This window comes from Rhamphochromis longiceps, linkage group LG16 (genome assembly GCF_057381845.1).
Source record: "Rhamphochromis longiceps isolate RC_006_pf linkage group LG16, R_longiceps_female_GT1.1, whole genome shotgun sequence".
Lineage (NCBI taxonomy): Eukaryota > Metazoa > Chordata > Actinopteri > Cichliformes > Cichlidae > Rhamphochromis > Rhamphochromis longiceps.
The window spans coordinates 36133016-36155856 of record NC_140572.1 but is presented as its reverse complement, the minus strand read 5'-3'; the positions used below and the strand labels follow the sequence as shown (position 1 = coordinate 36155856).

Below are 22841 nucleotides of genomic sequence, written 5' to 3'. Positions count from 1 at the left end.
TTGAACTGTGTGCTTCATGGTCGGTCACTTTTTTTTATTGTGTATATCCTCATTAACAAGATGTTGGACCTGAAGTGTAAAAATTCTGTAACAGAAACAAAAATCCCCATCCAAATGTTTGCAATATGGTGATGTAGTCCCAGCTTCCCCTACACTGACACCCATGCATAGATTTTAATGCACAGATAAAGGATTCAGGTTTAGAGATCATTTATGTAACAAGTTTACTGGAAACAAAATGGTAAACCAAATCCTACAGGGAATTTGTAAAGATGACTTTTTTCTTCAGTTTTTCTTGTTTACTTCGATATCATCTCGGTTGTAGTTTTGAGCAGTTCTTTTTGAAAATCTTTATATAATATAGTAATCATGTTTTCTCAGTTAAGTGCTTGCAGTTGGTAACTGCAGGATTTTTTATTTACTGTGAATGATTTCCTTTACTTAAGCATGCATTTTGATTTGGTAGTATAGTAAATGCAAGAAGTAAAAACACATTAATTTGAACTTCCATAGTGGTGCACCTTAAATAAATGAAAACAAGTAATATACTAAGAATATATTGCAGGTCATTCAGAAAGCACGCACAAAGAAAAATGTGCGTGCCCAGTAAAAATGGGATATTCACATGTTGAATCATATCTTTGAGTTGCATATAGGTGCAGAGTGATTCACTGGATATAGATGGATAATTTTATCAACTATTTTTTGGCTTTTTTTTTGTCCTGTCAGAGATATAACTACTACATTGAGAATGGTATAGACCTGGACCATGTGTCACCTCTGGAGGAATCTTGGGTGGAGAGCATTATGAAAAGGGTCTCCCCAAACCTGAGGCGCCACAGCGCATCACTGGAACTGCTGGTTGATGAGATCAAGGAAGACTATTTGCACAGCATCAAGACAGCAATCTGTATTTATTCATATATACTTAATATATATATATACTTTTAATCCGCAAATCATTCTGAGAATTGTTTATGAAATCCAAAACTAATTTATAGTCTTTTTTTATTGGGTTAATATGTTGGGTTAACACAAAACCTGAAGAGTTTAGTAATAATAAGAATAAAGTGGTTTCTGTGTGTGTGTGTGTGTGTGTGTGTGTGTGTGTGTGTGTGTGTGTGTGTGTGTGTGTGTGTGTGTGTGTGTAATTGCAGTGAAATATACATTCAGAGAATCAAAGGAAAGTGACAAAGAGAAAGAAAAACATCTGCCCCCTCACAGACTAGAGTAAGTCTGCAGGATATTTATTGCATTAAAAACCTCTGCTAATATTCATAAGCAGTAACTACAAGACTAAACAAAATGTTCTAATTGTGTAAAGGCTTGTGGAAAATAGTTTTTTTCCTTACTGGCCCTTTATTGTTTACTGTCAGAGTGGAAAAGGTGCCAAAACCATGGAACAAGTCTTTTGTCCATGCACGCAAGAGGATTGGTGAAAAGCTTTACTCTGTCAACCCCACTGTGCTGAAAATACTCTACCTTTGGCATTTCTCCTTCAAGTGAGTATGGTTGGAAACATGATAGCTTCAAATTAATTTGGTTAAAATGAAATATTTTCTAATTTAAAAACTTTTAAATTACAAATGAATATTTAATTTAGTCACAAGTCCAGTATGCTGAAAATAGACTGTTGTTACTGGTATTTGGAAGCTGTTATGTAATAATTGATGGTGTAAAATATAGATCTCTCTCTGCTTTTTGAAAATTTGTGGCATTGAAACATTGCACCATGTCACAAATGATCAAAAAACAAATGATCAATGTAGAAGAGTCTTGTTTGCCCTGCTTGGCTATCTGGTTACAGAAATCTCCGGCTGATAGATGTAGAGGAGTTCCACTGCAGAAACGAGTCCATAGAGCTTTCTGAGTTTCAGCAGATTGTCGCTCGACATGTTGACAGTGCCAGAGGAGTCCTCCTCCAAGAGTAAGTCTGCTTTGAAATTCCACTGTTTTCGGTTTGAAACGCATTTGGTTGTAAGATGTTTAATGACTTATTTCATGTACTGCCTGTTTCAAATCCACCCACCTCATTTCATTAGGATTTAAATCTGAGCTGACTCAGTATTTTAAAACCCTCCATTACTTATTTTTGAGTCATTTTTTGCAGACTTTATAAGTCACAGTTGAACCAATGGCTAGAAGGTTCCACTCACAAAGGCCACAGCAGACTATCCCAAAAGTCCTTTGCCTATGCATTTAGGTATGGTGGTGGAGTCGTTGGCATGGTCACAGGAAAAGGTTTCCCTGTTCAAAGCTTGACTGAGGCCCGTCTGTGTGGAATTTTCATGTTCCCCCTATGGCCTGTAGGGGTCTTCACCTTCGTCTCACAGTCAGAAGACATACATGTTAGATTAACAGTTCATTCTAAATAGGCCAGGGTAGATAAAATGCTTAAAGTGAATAGAATAAAGTGCTGTATCAATGTGGCTTGTAGTTAAAGTGCTTTGAGTGGTCAGTTAGACTGTCGGGTATTGACATGTGTGGTTCTCATTAACGTAATGTAATCTTGAAGCTGATGTTGTGTTTCTTTTTGCCCTAGTTGGCTCCTTGAAGTACAGAACATTTACCACCAAGGGTGCAAGCGTGAACTGGTGCCTTTCAAAAGCAACATGACCAAACTAGAATCTTTTTTCAACTGTGTGGCTGCGCTGATGACTTCCCAACTGCAGAATCTTCTAACAGATTCAATCATCGACTATACACACTTAATTTCACAAGATCCGGTAAGAAGAAACTGAGTAAGCTAAAGGGATTTAAATATATTTTGCTTATATTTTATGAGAGGGTGAACACTTTTTTTTTTTTTTTTTTTTTTTTTTGGTATCATTTTAATTTGGACACCTAGCGTTCAGAACGAGCCAGTGAGCACTCAGGCTTTGTTCTGCATCTGATCTTGGAGGACAGGGAGATCAAGTTTGAGCCCAACCTCAAAATATATGAGGAGGCCTTCCTAAATGTGTACGAGTTCATGCTCAGATCTGTCAGTGTGATACCTCGTGTGGAAACCAAACTGTACTCTGACTGGGTAAGGAGACAACTCTATATATAGCCCTGTTTAATAGCACGCTTCCCCCTGATTTTTATACCTTACTTTGCTTTTCTCCAGCCAAGCTCACAGTTTGGAAGTACCCTGAAGCCCATCATCCTTCCAGAGGTCCTTCATGCCCACCAGGAGGAGGTAGGCAGGGTATTCTGGGCTGAGTGTGTCAGGCCCAAGGAGTACATCCACAAGTATGATAAATATGCCACACTGGTATCGAGGCAGGCGGAAAAAGATGTGGAGCAGGTCCTCCGTGACCAGCACTCTTTCCAGGAATTTATGGTGCAGGTGCTATACTACCAGAAGCTTATCGATGAGATCCGGTATATGCCTTCCAAGGTAAATGCATTAAAAAAAATCCTTAAACCAAGGTCCCATAACTTACTCTGTAACATTTCATGTTTCCTTCCAGTTATACTGATATATATTTTGCTGAAATAGTGTCAAATCAAAAAAGCTAAACAGTGGGAAAGCTTAAAACTAATAATCTAATAATCTAATTCTTAAATCTGTGTTTCTTTGACTGGGCTTATTTAAAAGCTCTTGCATCATTTATCACTGGTCATTTCTTAAATTGTGTTAACTGTGTCACTTATTTATACCATGGATTTTAGGTGGTACGACTTGGCATGTTTGAGGTCCAGTCCTATAAGCTCATCCAGTCTCTTGTCAAGCGTGCACGGGACATACAGCAGAAACTGGTTACACGGATGCTAGATGACCACCAGAAAGCCAACAAGAAGTTAGTTGGTTTTCTTTTTTTATACTCAGCAAGAGTGTTTTCTCTCTACATCAGCATAGTTCACCAATACATCTGAAGGAAGTTATCATTAAAAAAAAGCTGAGAGGGATTAAGCAGCTTCTGTTTGGCAGATACTACTGAAATATGCATAGGGAAGCTTAAGAGCGGGTCACTCTAAAAGAATACACTGTGTGAAAGTCATAAGGGATGTCGTTTAGTGCTCTTTGTGATTTTCGGCCCCATGTTAGCTGCTCTGTGGTGTTCTCTATTGCCAAGCGGTGCCATAATAAGATTGTAAATCTGTGAAATCCTCCGTATACAGCACTGAATTAATGCCATTCTTCCTCTCACAGGCTCTGTCATGAATTTGAGCAGATTTCAGAGAAGGCACTGAGCACACCGCCAGATACTCAAAAGCTGATGGAACTTAAGGTGACTGCACCAAAAAATCACACATACCAGGCTTGTTGCATTATGCCATGCACAATTGTCCTTTACAGATTGTTCACAAAACAGTTATGGTGTGCACTTAACACCAGTCAGTAAGCTTTGTCTTTTATTTCTTTTCTTGTGGTTTTGAGTGTTTTTGGTAGTAGGCCCTCAGCTGAGGCTACAGAAAGCCTGGAAGGTCTTGCATTCCTTCACACTTATGAACTACCTTAGTATGGTTGCTGTACATTTTTTTTAAGATATAAATGACAATTTTTTTTCTTATCCAGGCTTATATTAAAAAGGTGGAGACCACAGAGATGCCTCTTTTGCAACAAAGACTAGCAGACTCTGCCACGCAGTTGTGTTTCCTGGTGGAGTTTGCCACCCTGTCAACACTGGATATGAAGCTCAATACAAAGACAATCCAGTGGTTTAAACGTATGCCATCCATCTTTGAGGAACACCAGCAGATAGTTAGCAAAATGACGGAACAATATCAGAGTGGGCTTAAGGTCTGTGTTTTTCTGTTTCAGTGTATTTTAATGTAGAGAAAACATACTGGTGGCTAAAATACAAGGACATCTTTCCTTACCCTCATTCCAGTTGTACCGTGAGCACTTGTTGCAAGAACTGGACAGCTACAGTAAACAAGTGGAGGAGTTTAAGGCCTTTCGTGAGACAGCCAATCTCAGCAAGTACCTGACAAAAGCTCAGGCCCTCAATACCAAACTGGAGTTAGCTGCTGAAAAGGTATATCACAACTTGTTACCTGTAAGCCTAGAGATATATATCTGTACATTAGTTCACAGGCATTATCTCAGGCTGTATTATGTGTTGATGTCTTATTTATAAATCAACTATGCATCTACTCATTATTTTATCTTTTCTTTCCATGTCTTTGTTTATTTCTGTATTTTACTTCTACTCTTACCTTTTGATCCTTACCTCTGTGGAAAGATTAATGATTTAAATCTAGACGAGGAGGCTTTCGGCTGGTCTGTTTCCCAATATCCAGAGCGGAAGAAGGCGCAGGAAAAGTTGACACTATTCCTGCGCCTCTATGAGACAGCTACTGATTTCATAAAACAGCGTGAGAAGTGGCTGCATGGACCTCTCACCAGTGTGAACCCAGACAAGGTAAAAGCAGTAGAAAAATTACTTTGTATTCAATGCAGGAGTGACTGGGGAGTTTAGGTGACAGATTGAGCTCAGTTCTAATTTTCTGATTTTCATTCATATAACAACGACATTCTCTGTCTTATTTACAGCCTCAGTGGTCCAACAGTAGTATAATAAGGGCATCCAGACCGTCATAAAGATTCAGATTTCTATTTTTTTGTTGAATGGTGCATTTTATCAAGTCCCTGGGAAAAAAAAACAAAAAAAAAACTGAACAAATATAAATGCATAAATAACACAGAGCTTATTTTGTAGTATTGTGAACATTCAAAACAGCTAACTTGGGTAGTTCAATAAGAAAGTGGTTGGTCAGAGTAAGAGTAGACCGAGTAAGAAAGCAATAAGATTAAATCATGAATATAATGTAAAAAAAAAAAAAATCAAATGAACTTAGTCAACTTTCTTTGTATAACTAAAGCCCTTGAAGGAGCTGATGGATTTTTTTGACTGCATTTTTATCTGTTTGTGCCTTCTTATTTACATAATGACATCACTGCATGTGGTACTTTTTATTATACTCTGATGGTATTAGTATTATTTGCACTGCCATTTCCCTTTTATATTACAGCCATTCTTCCACATACTATATATATATATATATATATATATGAAAGCAGCAAAGCACTCAGCATTTTTCACTTCACTGATGTTGAGCTCCACAGAGCAGAGCTCCACATGAAACAACGTTTTCTGCTTAAACTCCTTTCCTTTTTTCCTTTTAATGCTTATTTAAGTACTTCTTTCATTAACTACATTCTCAGCTATTATTACTATAAGTACCTCTGTAAGCATTGCTAACACTGCTGCTGCCTCTACTACAATCAATAATTGTACTATTAAAAACACATTGTTAAATCTAGCATTTAATACTTGCAAGCAAACACCCTAAATACTCATAGCAACCATCTACCTTTTCATCTTGTGTTGTGGAAGTTTTCCATTAAATAAAGCCTGCAGATGAGCGGTGAGCAGTAGCTAACATTCTTTAATCAAAACACAAAAGAACAGAAAACCCAAGCTTGTGGAGAGCCTGCATGATTGCGGGGCAGACGGTCAGCAGAGTCTCTTCTGAGTCTAGCATGGCTCTCAGTTAAATACCTTCTCCAGGAACAAAAAGCAGTACACAGCTGTTTCACACTTTAAGGTTCACACTCCCTTGCTACCTCCCAGAGTCCTCGAAGAGACAAAAGACTCTTCCTGTGGAGTTGTCTGCTTCCCCCAACTTCCTTACTAGACCCCCACCATTTGTCTTACTGTATGAGTGTGAGACATGTTAGAATCCAGTGGCACCAAGGTATCATACAATGAAATGATGTGATTAGTACATAAGTAAAAGAAATTTCTATACATCTTGGCAACAACAACAGTACAAATCTTGGAATAACCTTTAGCTTTCTGCCTTTATGTCCGTTTGTTTAATGTCTGTGTTCTTTGATTTATAAAAAAATTAAAAAATAAATTTTCTTTTTGTGTTATTATAAATCCTGCTGTAGAGTGGAGAGCTAAGTTATGATGTAATGCTAGCAAACATGATTCCTAAGGTCCACACACAGATAGCAAAATCCAAAACTGCAGTTCAGGCCTCCAAGATGGTCAGTCAGCTGACCACAGCTTCAGTCATTCATAATTTTAAACTATAATATGATTTTAAAGAGGGCGTCTATTTTTTAAACACCCTGTAACTGTAGTAATGGAGGAAACTCAAACCTTTTTTTTTTTTGGACTAGGTGGTACACATATGCATATTTCTATTATAAATTTGGGCATTTTAACAAGGGAGTCTAAAGAAATTGACCTTTGGAGCGAGGATGAGAAGACAACTTTATTATTCAGTTTAATGAGTCATTATGACGTAACTTAAGTAGAAAAAGTTATTTAAATTTTTGCCAAAAGTTATTTTAACTTTTGCTAGAAGTTATTATAGCTCTGATGAATAAACATTTGGTGGTACAAAAATATGACATAATAAATATTTTTATTGAATTACTTGATGTGAAATTTTTATAAATTCTATTTATGTCCTGTTGTTATGTAAAAAAATACCCCCATTCCCAAAATAGGTAGAAGGTGATGTTGGCAACTATTGGCGCGCTCTATACAAGCTGGAGAAATCCTTAAGTGAAGTACCCAATGCCCTTAATATAGCAAACACTATAAAGGCTAAGGTGGAAGACTTCAAGGAGCACATTCCTATGGTGCAGGTGAGAAATCAAGAGTAAGATTTGGTATTTGACTTTAATACAATATCATTTGAAATTTTGGAAGTAATTTGGACTGGATGTACTTTTTCATAGGTACTGTGTAATCCCGGCCTGCGTAAACGTCACTGGGATGCCATGTCGGACTTGGCTGGCATCTACCTGGAGCCAGCTGATGATCAGGTGTCTGTGTCTAACTTCCTATCAATGCACCTGGAACAGCACTTGAGCAGCTTCGAAGGCATCAGTGAAGCAGCCAGCAAGGAGTACTCACTGGAGAAGGCCATGGAGAAAATGGCCAGTGAGTGGGATCACATGGAGTTTAATCTCCTTAGCTACCGAGAGACGGGCACCTCAATCCTGTCATCGGTGGAAGAAGTGCAGATGCTGTTAGATGATCACATTGTGAAGACACAAACCATGAAAGGCTCACCCTTCATTAAACCTTTTGAAGTGGAAATACGGTGAGAGTCAAGAGGAATTGCTTTTGAGTAATTTTACTTTGCTTGCTTGGAAAATAAGTTTGGTGTAATGTTATTAAGGGGAAAATTCCATACACTCACTATTTAGCTGCAATCTGTTGGCAGTCTATGTATTGATTGCTGCAGGGCTCGGCTGAGATTGTGTGGCAAACAGACATCTGTGCCCCACCGCCCTTACTGCTAATGTGAACTTGTTGCATAATTTAGCTGCCAAAATTGACTGTTTCTGTGAGCATCTGTGCTGCCCAAAACACCAACAAAGAAGCCCAGAGATGTACGGCTTATTCATAGATGCTGTGGTGATAGTGAGCTAATGAGTTCTCTCCAGAAGGACTTCACATTTAAACAGATGCCACATGTGGATTAAAGTACCCACAACAATCCCTGCTGAGATCAGAAGAGCTTGAATCATTTTTTTAACCTCTACAGAGAGGTAAAAGGTCTGAAATGATGAACTGAAACAGTTTTATAGGGAAACATTGCATGTCATTGTACAAGTATAATAAGCAGCTATAGAAAATGTCTTATGGATGTTGTGTGAGTTTTCATCAAAGACATGGAAAGCACACATGTGTGGTCTTAGTTTAGGCCTGGTCGGGTTTTTTTTTTCTTTTTTAAATAACTGTGATCAGGATGAAGATGACAAATATTATATGTAATCATTGAAAACAAAAACTTTAAAAATCAGTTGGGATTTTTTTTTTAAATGCACCAACCTTTTTTATTTTTGTGAACAATGAAATATTATATAGCAAAGATTGCAAAACAAAACAAAAAAGAATAATAGCATGTAAAGGAATCAGTTTGTCTTTTCCAAAGCTTGAATCTGACCCTCTGCATCTGATTGCAACATTTTAACTGCAAAATGACTACACATCAGTAAGTAATGTTATTATAATTTTTATCATTAGGGAATGGGAGGGCAAGTTGCTGCTTCTCCAAGAAGTTCTGGACGAGTGGTTAAAGGTGCAGTCTACTTGGCTGTACCTGGAGCCCATATTCAGCTCCCCAGACATCATGGTTCAGATGCCTGAAGAGGGACGCCGATTCACAACTGTTGATAAAACATGGAGAGACATCATGAAACAGGTTTCACTGGTGAGTGTTTTTGATCTAACACTATTGCCTTTGAAAAGCAAAAAAAAAAAAAGACCTGTGTATTTGTACTTGTTCTGTGGTTTGAAATGCAAATATAGCTATAGCGCATCCAACTCAGGACATGTATTTATTACTAGACAGCATACACCTTAAAATTTCAAGTGTTCTACTGTAATCAGATTAAATTCAGCGCATTAACCTGAGCAGGTGGGTCAGCGTGCAGACACATAAACATAAACGCACACTGAGAGATTGTGAGAATATGTAGGAAAAGAACAATGTCAGCCAAATACACCGATACAGCCAAAGCAGAAGGGAGCATTCAGACAGAGGGAATGCGATAAGAGTGAATCAGTCCGAAGCGGATGGAGAACGAGGCAAAAACAACTGAGCGGGGATAGAAAGTGAGTGTTGCAAGAGCATCCTCAAAGAGTTTCCAAAGGGTAATTGGCGTCCTCAGTAGACCTGAAATGAGACACATCAATTTCAGGCAGTGTCCTCCGAAAGCCCAGCCTGACTGCACCATCAAATAGAAATTATGGATTTTGTCTGGAAGGGGCAGGGGTGTATGGAACCACAAAGAAAATGAGGTCACCGAGGGATGGGCAGCCTGCACACAAAGACGCTCATGTGTACACTCTAAGCTGCTTTGATATGTTACACTGTGTTATTGAGCATGCCAGCATAAATACTAAAGCAGTACAGTTTAAACTTAATTTTTTTCCTGTATAATGGAGCTCAGTTTCTAAAGGCTATATGTACTTTTTTCTTTTATTAAAGTAACATATGGCCAAAATGTTGTATCAATATAAGGATTAAAAATTTAATAGAAAATTCTGTAAATAGAAAGATTTGTTGGAGTGAGAGAAAAGGATAGATTATGAAGGCGTGATCAAAAAGTTTGGGGATTGGTTCATTAAAAATCAGAAATTTTACCTCAATAGATTTCAGTGTTTTTCTATTCAAGGTCATGTTTTCAAGACCATCCAGATTGCTTTCAGTGTGGTGGATATTTTTAGATATATTTAGAAATCCTGTTCTGACCACTTGGACTGTGCGTCTGGAATTTGGCTGTAGACCTTAAATTCGTCCAGAGAGCAGCCATCAACTTCAGTTTCAAATTTAGCCAGATTTTATTTAAAGGATCATTAGAGCTGGGCCTCCAGCTTCCACCGAGCAGTTTTCAACAGCTTTCAGTTACCGAGCCTGAGTGCGGTGTATCAGATTCAGTTCTGCACCGCGAAATCATACTCCAAAGTAAACCTATGCTCTAAATTGACCTTTCTGCAGTGTCCTGAAGCGTTATGTTGGAAGGAGAGCGTTCATCGTTGCGTTGTATCATGCCACACATACACCACAGTAAAACAATCTGCGCTCAACAACTTGACTTCTTGCCAGATTTGGTTCATTGTAAGTTTGTCAAACAAAAATCAAACTATTTGGAAGCAGTGGAAGAGATGTATCGCCAATATATAGAGTATGAGGTTGGGGAAAAAAATTGGTATGGCATAGTATTATAATATTTTGCATGGGGGATATTGTATATATATTAGTGCATTGAACCAAAGAGAAAGTAGTTCAGCGTGGCACCAGAAAATGATCTTAAACAGATCCCTAAAATTAAATTATTTTTTTAAAAAAAAAATTTTGATAGGGTTTTGATAGGGAATTCCTCTAACTTTTTATAAATGTGAATGTATAGCGCTACCAGTAATGACAAGGGGAAAAAGTGATGAGTGATGAGCTCAAAATCTGTAACTGTCCTCTGCTGCTGTAATACAACCCCAAATCCAGGCAAGCTGCGATGCTGTGTGTAATGTAAATAAAAAAAAAAAATGCAATGATTCAATGCAAATCTCATAAACACACGTTTTTTTTCACAGTGCAAGACTGAAAACATAACAAATTTTGTCAGTCTAAACATTTGATATGTTTCTGTCTCCTCTTGTGTATAAAATACGTATTTATTTCGAGTCATTGCGTTCTCGTTTATAATTTAACAGTGTCCCAACTTCATTGTAACTGGGGTCATAAATCATTTCAAACAAGAGAGTTCCCCGACAAAATTGTAATTATGGCCATAAAAATTATGTTTTTCTGCTTTTTGTTCTCAAATTTTGTTCATTGCTTAAAGCTCATTTTAATTCACCACCACACGAGGGCCAGTTACAGAAAAATACCTCCTTGGCATGATCTTGTACTGCATCAAAATCTGACAAACAGTACATCCCTTCTCTTTGTCAATAAGACTGATCAGTGATGCATGAAATTAGAATCATCTCAACTTCATGCTATGACACGAGTGTGAGCAAAGTCAGATCCTCTGTCCACATCAGGACGTCTTTGCCCAGGTTGTTGTCATCACATCAGCCACTGGGAGTTGCTCAAGATCCACTCATCTTCTAGCACCTTACAGCATCACCATCTTCACTTAATTTTCCTGGTCTTTTTTTATTTTTTTTATTTGCTGCATGTATTAGTGTGTCACTTACTTTACTATTGCATGCTCAGTTGAAAGTACAAACAGGGTAAATCAATTTAAAAGATTTATTTCTATGAACCTGCTTCCTTTTAACTATGCAGCGCACCACACCCAAGTTCCTTTGAGTGAGTGAAGAAGGAGAGAAACAGCTTACCTATGAGCACAAAGAGAAGACGACTGGCATAGTGTTTATTAATATAACCACATATATAGATATACCTCTAATAAACCTGAGAATGAGCTAGTAAACTAGCCAAAGACTAGTTCACACTCATATTGTGTAATAAAGGACAACACAATTTTTGTCCTGGATGTGTGTTATTTTTTTTAAGACCTGCTATATCAGCTGGGAACACTTCCCACCCTTTGTGGGTGCATAGGAATCTACATTACCTCACAGTACCTCCATAAAGCAATATTAGCATGTCAACATAAAATATAAAAATAGACCTGTTATTACAATGTACTCCTAAAGAATGGACCAAAATCACAAATGTGAAGATTCATAGTTCATCAATCAGGAACACTTTGTCAGAATAATTACATGCTGACAGAAATGCAATCAAATGTGCCTTGTCTTTGCAATTGAGCTTGAACGTCTGATTTAGGCTTTCATTTCTCGGTTACTGTATTTTAAAATTGTATCTTTTGGCCTGATTTAAGAAAGGAAAAAACACGATCTAGAACAGTTTAAACCTCTCATTGTTTAAATGTTACTTTCACTATATTTGTAGGAAACAAAACCTTGGGAAAACTGCCTATACTTAGCACATTTTACAAAGTCAAGAGCAACCACGTGTTAAGGATGACTAAATCATTGCAAATCAGCATAAGGTGATACCGTGTCTGCACCATTTTTACCTTCAAGGTATAATCAGTAATCGTTTTGGCTTTTTCTTTCTTCTACATCCAACATTTGTTTGGCTTCCAGACGTCTCTGTGTCAAACCTTTGATCAAGTTATCCAGCCAGTATATATACTAGATAGCCTTGATGCTTCCTTGTTTTACCTGATAGATTTTTCATGTGCATTACTGTATGGAGCCCCTTACCAGATTTGTTTTCTTTTGGTGCCTGTTTCTTCTTGTACATGACCAGCAATCGGGAGAAATGCCTTGTTCTTCTCTTACTCCATGTTTATGAAATTTTGCACAATTTTGAAAAATTCACAATCTAAGGAGACACAAACACGGGTCATCTGACCAGGAATCAGACCGCGGGCATTGTGATTATGTGTTGTAACCATTAGACCAAATGTTCATCCATGTTTTTTCATGTTGACTCCACACTGGCTCTGCTCCTTCCTGTCTGTTATTTCATTCCTAGAAGATGATATCAGACTTCATTTCAGAACTGCCAAAATCTTCATGTGAGCGGGTTAGAGGTTCACTGTCCAACCTTGGAAATTAGACAGACTTTTTATTTAGACGCTTCCTGGGGGTGACAGCTCCAGAGGATATTGAATTAGTGTACAGATGAGATGATACGAGAGCTGAAATATTTCAAAGGTGCTAGACATGCCTCAGGTGAAATCTCTATTGCTCTCTCCCACCATAGATTTTTCTCTAGACTCTGTGTGACAGGTGGACCTCAGTGTGGAGCATAAAGTGGATTTTGTTAAAGGAAGAAATTGCAGTGTTTTAGTGTCACCTTCAGAGCAGCATTGACAACACTTATGCAAAGCAGAAACCTAAAAGGAATGTGAATTTCTCCTGAATGTTAATGTTTTATAAATAAATCAACTCACTCCGATCACTATTATTTAGTCATCGGAGTGGTCACTTTTGCATTTTTCTCACTTTTCCAACATGGTAACTTCATTCATTTGTAATTCTGGTATTTATGTTGTGCTTTAAGCTGTCCAGGGTGCACAGCCTGCCACTCAAAGCCAACTGGGCTAGACTTCAGGCTGTGTTTTACACTAATTTTCTGACATTTTTGGTTAATAGCTGTATACTCAACATTTCTGTTTCCAGGCTGCCACACTGTTGAGCCAGTTGTAAAATAGCACATTGTTCCTCACCAAATGCTGCCGTGCATGTTATTTGTCTCATTATCCCTCAGAATTTTGCTCTTCTGATGGATTTGAATTTGCTCTCTCTGTCAGTGGGTCTCAGTGCTGTGTATTGATATGAGCTGAGTCCTGAATTTGCATCCAGGATGTTTTCAAACTCTTATGTATAATTGTCAGTGCAGCCTCACCAACTTGGATGCAGGAAAGATGTGAAAAAGAAACAAGTGCTGATTCATCCAGGACTAGTATTATCACAGGACTCTGTATGGTATTTCCTTTTAACTAGAGCTTTATCAGACATTTATCTGACTATGACTAAGACTAGTGCTACTTCTCATTGAACTAAGTCATGGTGCTGTACAAGATTGTGACTATCTGGGAAGCTAATGTGATATAATGTTTGTATTCTAGTATTAATAGCTAACCCAGTGGAAAGCTTTATGTTACAAATAAGCCAACATAAAAAAAAACATTTTGGTAACACACCTGTGAAACTGAAGTGTGTAGTTGCCTGTTTACCACCCAAAAGCACATAAACTTAGAACTTAGAATAATCCATTTCAAACGTTTTGTACTAACTAGTTTTTTAAATGTGCTGAAGTGAGTTGACAATGAAGATCAAATTTCCCGCATTGACAGTGGACAAAGCATTAAAGGTGATTCTCTTCAATGCAGAACAAGCACGTGTTGGCTGTGATAGCCATCGACAAGATCCTGGAAAGACTGCAAATGTCCAATGAGTTTCTGGAAATGATCCTCAAAGGTCTTAATAACTACTTGGAGAAGAAACGTCTCTACTTTCCACGGTTCTTCTTCCTCTCAAACGAGGAGCTGCTGGAAATCCTCTCTGAGACCAAAGATCCTACAAGGTAAAGAACTATAAGTGTGCACACAGTTAGATTTATTTTTTATCATAACAACAGTAATAATAATTTTAATCAATTAGCTATGGATGTTATCGACAACCCTTAAAGAGAAAACCCCCCATCAAAACTAGCTTTGTACTAGAGATGGCACGATACCACTTTTTTATGTCCGATACCGATATCATAAATTTGGATATCTGCCGATACCGATATGAATCTGATATATAGTGTTTTTTAATCAATAAAACAGTTTTTTAAATATCTTGCTGCATTTTGTATAAGTTCATACTCAAGTTTAAATAAACAACAACACTAAAGCTATTCTGTTATACCTGTATGTAAAAAAACACAACTGCACCCAAAATATTTCATAGTTCAGCAACACTGATCAATCTAATAAACTTAAACCTGCACCATCCTCCCTATTCTGGTATTTTAAAGAGTACTTAGGAGAAATATTAAGCAACCTAACTAATAGGGTTGCAAACTCCCAGCAAAAGAAAATAGGGAACCACCCCCCACCCTCCACGTCATGATGCTTAATCGATGTAATCAACTTTAATTTAATGCAGGGTGAAAAAAAAATGCACAGAAATAAATTATTTTTCAAGAATAATTAAATAGATTCAACATCTTTCTTCAACAGAATTGCAGACTGCACAGATGGTACCTTCCCAAAGGAAAAAGTACTATAGCTTACTAGGGTATATTAGACTTAATAGTTACTATATACAGTAATGGACTTCTATACATTTTAAAACTTTGGGTGTAAGATTCAGATAATTATTAAATAATTAAAAGCTAGATATTTTAAATGAGAATAAGAAAGAAAAGTATGTCTTTGTGCCCCCTTTTCCCTGTTCATGCCCTATCGGTCCCCCTGGCTAAACTTTGCTAGATCCGCCCCTGCACAGTTACCAGCCATCAGCTGCGTAGAAAAAGATCCTCGAGTAGAAAGTAATATTAAATAAATTCTAACAACAGCTTATCAAGCTTAAACGTGCTGCTGTTGTTCAGCCGCTGGTTTCCTCTTTCTGGTGCAAAGTGGGCCAAAAACAAAGAAGAGAGACGGACTCGCGACAGAAAAGCCGATCAGCGGATCATTAAGCAGTTTCACGATTGAAGTAGCAGCAGGAGAGGGAGGGAGAGAGAAGAGGCAGTCGCTCCATATATCGGTTGTTAAGCTTAACATGGGAATTTTTTACAAACATTCAGAGATGAACTTACACACTTGCTTTACTTCTCTCTGGGATAACTTCCTCGAAGATGAAATGCTGGGAGCCTACAAATACACACAGCCGCTCTATCACGTGGTACATACTGCTCGGTTATAAGCAGAGTTACGCCATGTCGCAAGTTTTGTGAGGTGCTTTTTTGATATTTAATGGATCGATTACATTTTTTATTTCTCACCGATATCCGATCCAGTAATTTAGGTCCGTATCGGACCGATACCTATACGTAATATCGGATCGGTCCATCTCTACTTTGTACTACAATGTATAGTATATAAAAAGGTCTCAGAACATTTTCCAGTAAAAAGATTTGAAACTGAGATTTATGAAGTGAAAGAAGAAATGCAGAAAAGGAAATGGAAGACTATGATTGGGGGCTAGTTATAAATTAATCATAACAGCCCTTTGTTTTCTTGTGCTTACAGCTGCTACTTTACCTCCATAGTGGTTACCCAGAAATCCTCACTGATAACCAACACTTGTCTCATTTCACCCTGGGCGTTCAGTTAATAATAAATGTGATTTGAGGCAAGATGTTCAAGCCTCTTACTCTCCTCCTGTTATTTCTTTTTCTCATTTCATTTTCATTCTGCTCTCCCTCAATTCGCTCTCTGACTGCTGGGACTTAACAGTACATCTGTACAAATACACAGTCATCAGCTCTTCTGTAAAGAAGGGATTTCTGCAGCACTGATGTGGATGGTGGGTTTGTGTAGGCCACAGAGGGGTAATTAATGTTGGGGGAAATTTGCATTACTTGTCACTGAATGTAATGTCCTGAGAAAAATGCATACTTTAAATTCAGGGACTGTTTAGCAAATACCACAGACAAATGTGGCATTTACAACATAGCAAACCACAGGACATGAAGCGTTAAATTAGGATGCTTGACTGAGAGTTATCTCTTTGAGGTTTTATAGGTCCAAGTGTATGAAAATTCTCCAACTAACTAAATTCAGTGATTTAATACTCAAAGAAGTCATAATCATACACTTGTGTACCTTTGGAAAGTAACCTGATACTATTAAGACCTAAAAAAAAATGCTTTTTTGCCTACCTATGGATAGAAAATCATGTAGCAGCTGGTGTCTTGTGGCAAACTGAAGAACACTGAAAGTATTGAGACTTGAGTGCATTTATCTTTTTTCATGTGTGCTCTCTTTTTCTTTTTAAGAATTTCCGTTTTTAAACTCTTCTGTAATTGACAAATCCAAGTTTTATTATTCAGTACAACAAATGAGAGCTCAGCCAGTATAAATGCAGACCAATAAATCACCCTCATTGCTGGGGACATAAGCATCAAATAAAACCCCCTTTGTACAATTTTGTTTCAATATTCTTTGAAATGATTCTGTTTGCAAAAGTTTCTATTAGTAGAAAATTACACTGTTCAAATAATAATCTATTTTTTTGTTGCTTTGAATCAGTTTGCTCAATTTCCTCCGATGAAAGCGGGAGAGAAGATTTATTACGTATGTCTTTTTGAATACAGCAAAATCAGAAGTTTTCAAACTCTCCACATGGGGAATTTCGCACATAACGATATTGAAATTGTCTGGGTGATATTGATCCAGACACACAGACAATTTACTGCTTGTCTCACTGACAGTGCAGTAAAAGAGGGGCATCAGCAGCTCGCAGACAAAGCTGTAGTTTTGTCTAAAGTGGATTCATTTCAATCCAAATTAAGCTTCACAAAGCTAACAGACAATTGTATATATGGCTGTGTGCAAGCTTGATACTGTGTGTTAAAGTGAGGGACAGTGTAAGTTTGCATATATTTTGGCCATTTGATCAGATTTACAGGCCTGTGGAACTTGAACTGTAACTTTGAGTGATTCGCTTTTCTTGCATTCCTTTCCACAAGGGTGCAGCCCCATCTGAAGAAGTGCTTTGAAGGCATTGCTAGTGTGTTGTTCACTGATGTGCTGGATATCACCCACATGAAGAGCAGTGAGGGTGAAATGGTGCAGCTCCTGGATGTTATTTCCACCTCCAAAGCCAGGGGACAGGTGGAGAAATGGCTTTTAGAACTGGAGAGTGGCATGACTGCCTCCCTGCATAAGGTGTTGTGTGGATTTTTATTGAACTATTTTTAAAGATTAATTCATTTATAGCATAGAGAAACGTTTGAAAACAACATATTTCATACCTCAGATGCTGTTTTTAGATTGCTTTATAAAAGTAGTAGGATTGAGAATTTGCTCTTATGTGTTATTTCTGTTTCCAGCCACAGTTGACTGCGTATGTTCCAGGTTGCACCAAAGCCTAAGGGTGCAGCCAAACCATCATGATACACAGTTGTTTGAGTGATTTGCTGCTATTGTGGTCAATTGCAGGTAATAGGGGAGGCTATCAAGGCATACCCCAATGAGCTGAGGATAAACTGGGTGCGTGCTTGGCCAGGCCAGACTGTATTGTGTGTTTCACAAGTCTACTGGACGAAGCATATCCACAAAGCTATCAAAACAGGACAGAAGGTAATCAGCTCAATATATATCTATTTTTATATATATATGTCATATACAGTATATCCTGAATATGGGCTAAAAAGTTGATTGTTAACAATATCACCAGATTGCTGTTGTAACCAGCTGCTGGATGGAAACATCTCACAGAATAAATTTTTTTTTTAATATCCGTCAGAAATTCTTTACAATTTATTTCACAGGATTAAGGACATAGCCAGCCAATTAGAGCACTAAGAAAAATGCAATCTCTTGATTGTGGACTTTTTTTTTTTTTATTAGTAATTTCAAAGATTGAACTTGATGCTGTTATCTTTCTGTCGTGATGAACTCTGTCTTCCTCTTCTTTCTGTTTAATGACGTTTCTCCCTTAGGCTCTTGATGCTTACCTGGAGCAAAACAACAAACAGATTGATGACATTGTGGGTCTTGTGCGTGGAAAACTGTCCAAGCAGAACCGGGTCACCCTCGGAGCCCTTGTCGTGCTGGATGTCCACGCCAGGGATGTGTTAGCCACACTGGTGCAAAAGGGGATAAGTGATGAGAACGACTTTGAGTGGCTTAGCCAACTGCGCTATTACTGGGTGGTATGTGAAAGGAGTGATTGGGGATACTGGGCATTCATGGCAACTCATAATACCATTGCAGTCATTTACTTCAGACTCTGCATCACACGCTTTGCAGGAAAACCATCTCCAAACCAAGATGATCAATGCTGGTTTGCCATATGGCTACGAATACCTGGGCAACACTCCACGTCTGGTCATTACACCACTCACAGACCGCTGCTACCGGTAAAGCTACTGCAGTAACATACTCAACAGTTAACTACACTGTTAGTTAGTCTCCTGTCTTATTACTTTTAACACAAAGATACATTTTTTAGACTTTTCCTATCATCTTAAGGTGATATAATGTTACAGGTATAACAAGAACCAAACAAGGCTTTCACTTTCACTTTCAGTTTTTGTTACCCTTCAGCTATGCAGAGAAGGGTGAGGGAAATTCAGTGTAGAGGCTACATAGTGTAAACATTTGCATCTGGAAAGCCAAGAGCGAGTTGTCTGTCTAGGATACGCTACACATAGCTCAATGCTTACTAGTAAAAGAAAAAGTACTTTAAACAGGAAAGGGTCCAAGAGGACCAAGAAGTTGCTGCAGTTTAATTTTTTTGTAGTGAAGTTTCTTGCAAATTATTACAGCCTTATTCTCCCTGACAGGAAGAACGTTAAAGAGTATTTGACATTAATGTTAAAGGTTCTGTGCTGTAAGTCCACAGGTGAAGCAAAGTTTTTCAGAAAGCTTGTTGCTGTCGTCTGTGGCAGTGTCCAAAACAGTTGGAAAAAGAGTTCATATTGTTGCAGTAATGTTAAAATACCATAAAAGCTGTGCACACTCCTTCAAAACATAAATGGTGATCAATCAATGATTTTGGAAAATAAATATACATACACATATAGAAAGTGTGATGTACCTCACTGAAACTTTAATCTCTAGATTTCAGATTAAAAAGCTTGTAAGCCATCAAACATTCAAAGTTATATTTTCATTTACCTGAGAACAATAAATTCATTTTACTTACTGGTCATTTTTCCTTTTTCAGCACGCTGTTTGGAGCACTCCACCTTCATCTGGGAGGTGCTCCTGAAGGCCCAGCTGGCACAGGAAAAACAGAGACAACCAAAGACTTGGCCAAAGCTGTGGCCAAGCAATGTGTGGTCTTCAACTGCTCTGATGGTCTGGACTACATTGCTTTGGGCAAATTCTTCAAAGTGAGTAAATTGTGTTAATGTGAGTCAGTCCCAGCAGACATAGGCTACAGAGTTTTAGACGTAAGTGAAACGTGGCACTCGAAAAGATGTTTTACTTCACATAGCTCATCAAAGGAACATATTCATACATGCTGTTTCCGTCTTCTTTGGATGGAAGTGCGGCAGAACACACACATCTACCTTGGAATGTCCCACTGGTGTAACTATTAGCACTTCAAAGATGTAGATAATAGAAGAAGACACAGGGGTAAGGTTTCATTCTTACAGTGTTTCCCCTTCCCCACATGGCACACAGCCCTTTAAATGTCAGCCTCTTCACAGCCTGTTCTGAAAAATAAAATGTGGCACAGTGGTGCATTTGTTTGTGGTATACAAATATATGAAGACTGCGCCCGCCATAATTTTCTGATGTAAATATTGTGAATATTTATCCTTATAACAATAGCACCACACTAATAGGCCAGCAAGGCCGCCTCAGTGACCCACAGCGCCTCTGCGGCGGATCAGTGTCATGTAATTAGAAATGATCAGAATAATATAACTCCTTACACACATTTTTTTCCACGCTGATCCAAAAAATAGTTTGGATAAGAAGTAATGCTTATTTATTTAAGTGTGTGTGTGTGTGTGTGTGTGTGTGTGTGTGTGTGTGTGTGTGTGTGTGTGTGTGTGTGTGTGTGTGTGTGTGTGTGTGTGTGTGTGTGTGTGTGTGTGTGTGTGTGTGTGTGCGCGCGCGCGATCAGGGCCTCTTGTCCTGTGGAGCTTGGGCCTGCTTTGATGAGTTTAACCGCATTGACTTGGAGGTGCTCTCTGTGGTGGCGCAACAGATTCTCACAATACAGAGAGGTTTGTGTTTGTGCCTTTCTCTCCCTTTGATCTTTAAGAAAGTTGGTAGCACACCTGAAACAAATTTGACATAATCTCAGCAGTGAAAAAGCAGGCTTTTCTACAAAGCACACTAACACTGGCGATGCCCAGAATTTCTCCCAGAAAAAAATTAAATGTTAGTAGGTTTTGGTTAATTAACAGATGTTAAGATGCTTATTTTAACAGTCGTACATAAACATAGAGCTTTTCGTTGTTTCCTATTATGTCAGATTTTGGACCAAATAAAATTCCCTTGAACTTGTCTGGCCTACGCAGGATTTGTTTTAAACCATGGTAGTATTTTTTATTTTTTTATTTTTTTTACACAGATGCTATAACTTTAAGTTGGATAATCTGTAATGTTATTAGCCTGCTGTTGCCATTAACCATTTCACACACATAAAACCAGCTAAACAAACCTAAAATTCTAAAGAACCAAATTATAACTTTTACCTGTTTTACCTTTTACCATTTATTTATTACACATTAGAGTATACAGCATAGTCTATCTAAATAAACTGGTTTCTCTCTCTTTTTTGTCAACTACTGTACGTGCAGAGATGCAACTAAGGCCAACAGAGCTGTGCTGTTCTGTTCGTGCCTAAAAGCTACTGTTATAGCATACTGCTATCCCTATCTGTTTCCAAGTTGTCCTCCCCCGTCGCCCCCACTGGCACCTTAGTGCCAGTCGAAGTCAGTATTGTTAACTTTTATTACTGGAATCGTGCTAAGTTGACAGATTATTGAGTTTCTTAGCCTGCTGCCGCAAATGTTAGTACCGGTATATCAATTCATGTTTATATGTGCCACTTATGGAAATGTCCTGTTAGGAAATTCCCTAAATCAGCAGTTGGATTGAATCAAAAATCCATTTGTAGCTGACTATATTGTTTCTAACTGCACTCGTGCCCCCAGGAATTGCTGCCCACACCGAGATGTTGATGTTTGAAGGGACTGAGCTTAAACTGGATCCCTCTTGCGCTGTGTTCATCACTATGAATCCTGGCTATGCTGGACGGTCTGAGCTACCAGACAACCTTAAGGTACAGTATCAGTTCTTGTCACTGTTCCTGTTTTAATTGTTCAAAATCTGATTCTTTTTTTTCTGGTAATTTAGGAAATGGTGCTGTCTTCTAAAATTAGCTCAAATTAGATTCGATTGTTTTATGTTTCTCTCTTCTACTACTTCAGCTCAGAATCTTTTGAGCCTTAAATCATGTTTTCATTTAGTACATCTTTAACTAATTTTTTTGGTTTCATACCAGGCTCTGTTCAGGACTGTCGCCATGATGGTACCAGACTACGCAATGATTGCAGAGATTGTCCTCTACTCATGTGGTTTTGTTAGTGCGCGACCCTTGTCAGTGAAAATAGTGGCTACTTATCGACTCTGCTCTGAGCAGCTCTCCTCACAGCACCACTATGACTATGGTATGAGAGCTGTCAAGTCTGTGCTAACTGCTGCTGGAAACCTTAAGGTACGTGAAAACAGATTCACGCTCATATGAAGGGAGACTGTGTTCTTAATTAGAGGGGCAGGGGAGGGATCACCGATCCGGGACGAGCTTCGAGCAGCAGAGAGCAAAATGGTTTGAATGTAAGCAGGCAACGTTAGCTCTGTTCCTCAAGCTCACTTCTGTGTGCTTTTTATTAGGAGCAGCACACATGTTCAGTGTGTGTATCCTCAAAACTGCCCTATTCTCAAGGCAACAGTGTTTAGGGGAAATCTGTTAATTGAGCTCCAAAAAATAACCAGATTTCACTGTCAGCTGTTAAACTGCTAGACTGCAGTGGTTGAACTAAAGGACCCAAAAGTAAGGAAAGCATAATTGGGGTGTGCAACATTTCTCAGCTCTTGCTCAGTCTTTCCTGATAAAAGTGGTGCTGAGCAACTTAAAAGGCAACCACTCACATAGCTGAGTGTAAGGAATTGCTTCACCCTAAAAGAGATTTACTTACATTTT

General features: G+C 38.3%; 1 protein-coding gene across 1 annotated transcript in view; it reads left to right on the top strand.

The window, feature by feature from the left end:
* dnah7 (dynein, axonemal, heavy chain 7) overlaps positions 1-22841 on the top strand; it is an 87963-nt gene that overhangs the window by 2477 nt on the left and 62645 nt on the right. The window contains exons 5-28 of the mRNA XM_085384010.1: positions 730-910; positions 1158-1230; positions 1377-1502; positions 1808-1927; positions 2543-2726; positions 2849-3028; positions 3110-3382; positions 3658-3785; positions 4139-4217; positions 4505-4729; positions 4821-4967; positions 5175-5354; positions 7457-7597; positions 7691-8058; positions 8988-9174; positions 14345-14538; positions 17638-17836; positions 18110-18250; positions 18613-18825; positions 18923-19032; positions 19842-20010; positions 20754-20856; positions 21793-21920; positions 22143-22355. Coding sequence (XP_085240136.1) covers positions 730-910; positions 1158-1230; positions 1377-1502; positions 1808-1927; positions 2543-2726; positions 2849-3028; positions 3110-3382; positions 3658-3785; positions 4139-4217; positions 4505-4729; positions 4821-4967; positions 5175-5354; positions 7457-7597; positions 7691-8058; positions 8988-9174; positions 14345-14538; positions 17638-17836; positions 18110-18250; positions 18613-18825; positions 18923-19032; positions 19842-20010; positions 20754-20856; positions 21793-21920; positions 22143-22355 — 4062 coding nt within the window. The remainder of the gene's footprint in view (positions 1-729; positions 911-1157; positions 1231-1376; positions 1503-1807; positions 1928-2542; positions 2727-2848; positions 3029-3109; positions 3383-3657; positions 3786-4138; positions 4218-4504; positions 4730-4820; positions 4968-5174; positions 5355-7456; positions 7598-7690; positions 8059-8987; positions 9175-14344; positions 14539-17637; positions 17837-18109; positions 18251-18612; positions 18826-18922; positions 19033-19841; positions 20011-20753; positions 20857-21792; positions 21921-22142; positions 22356-22841) is intronic.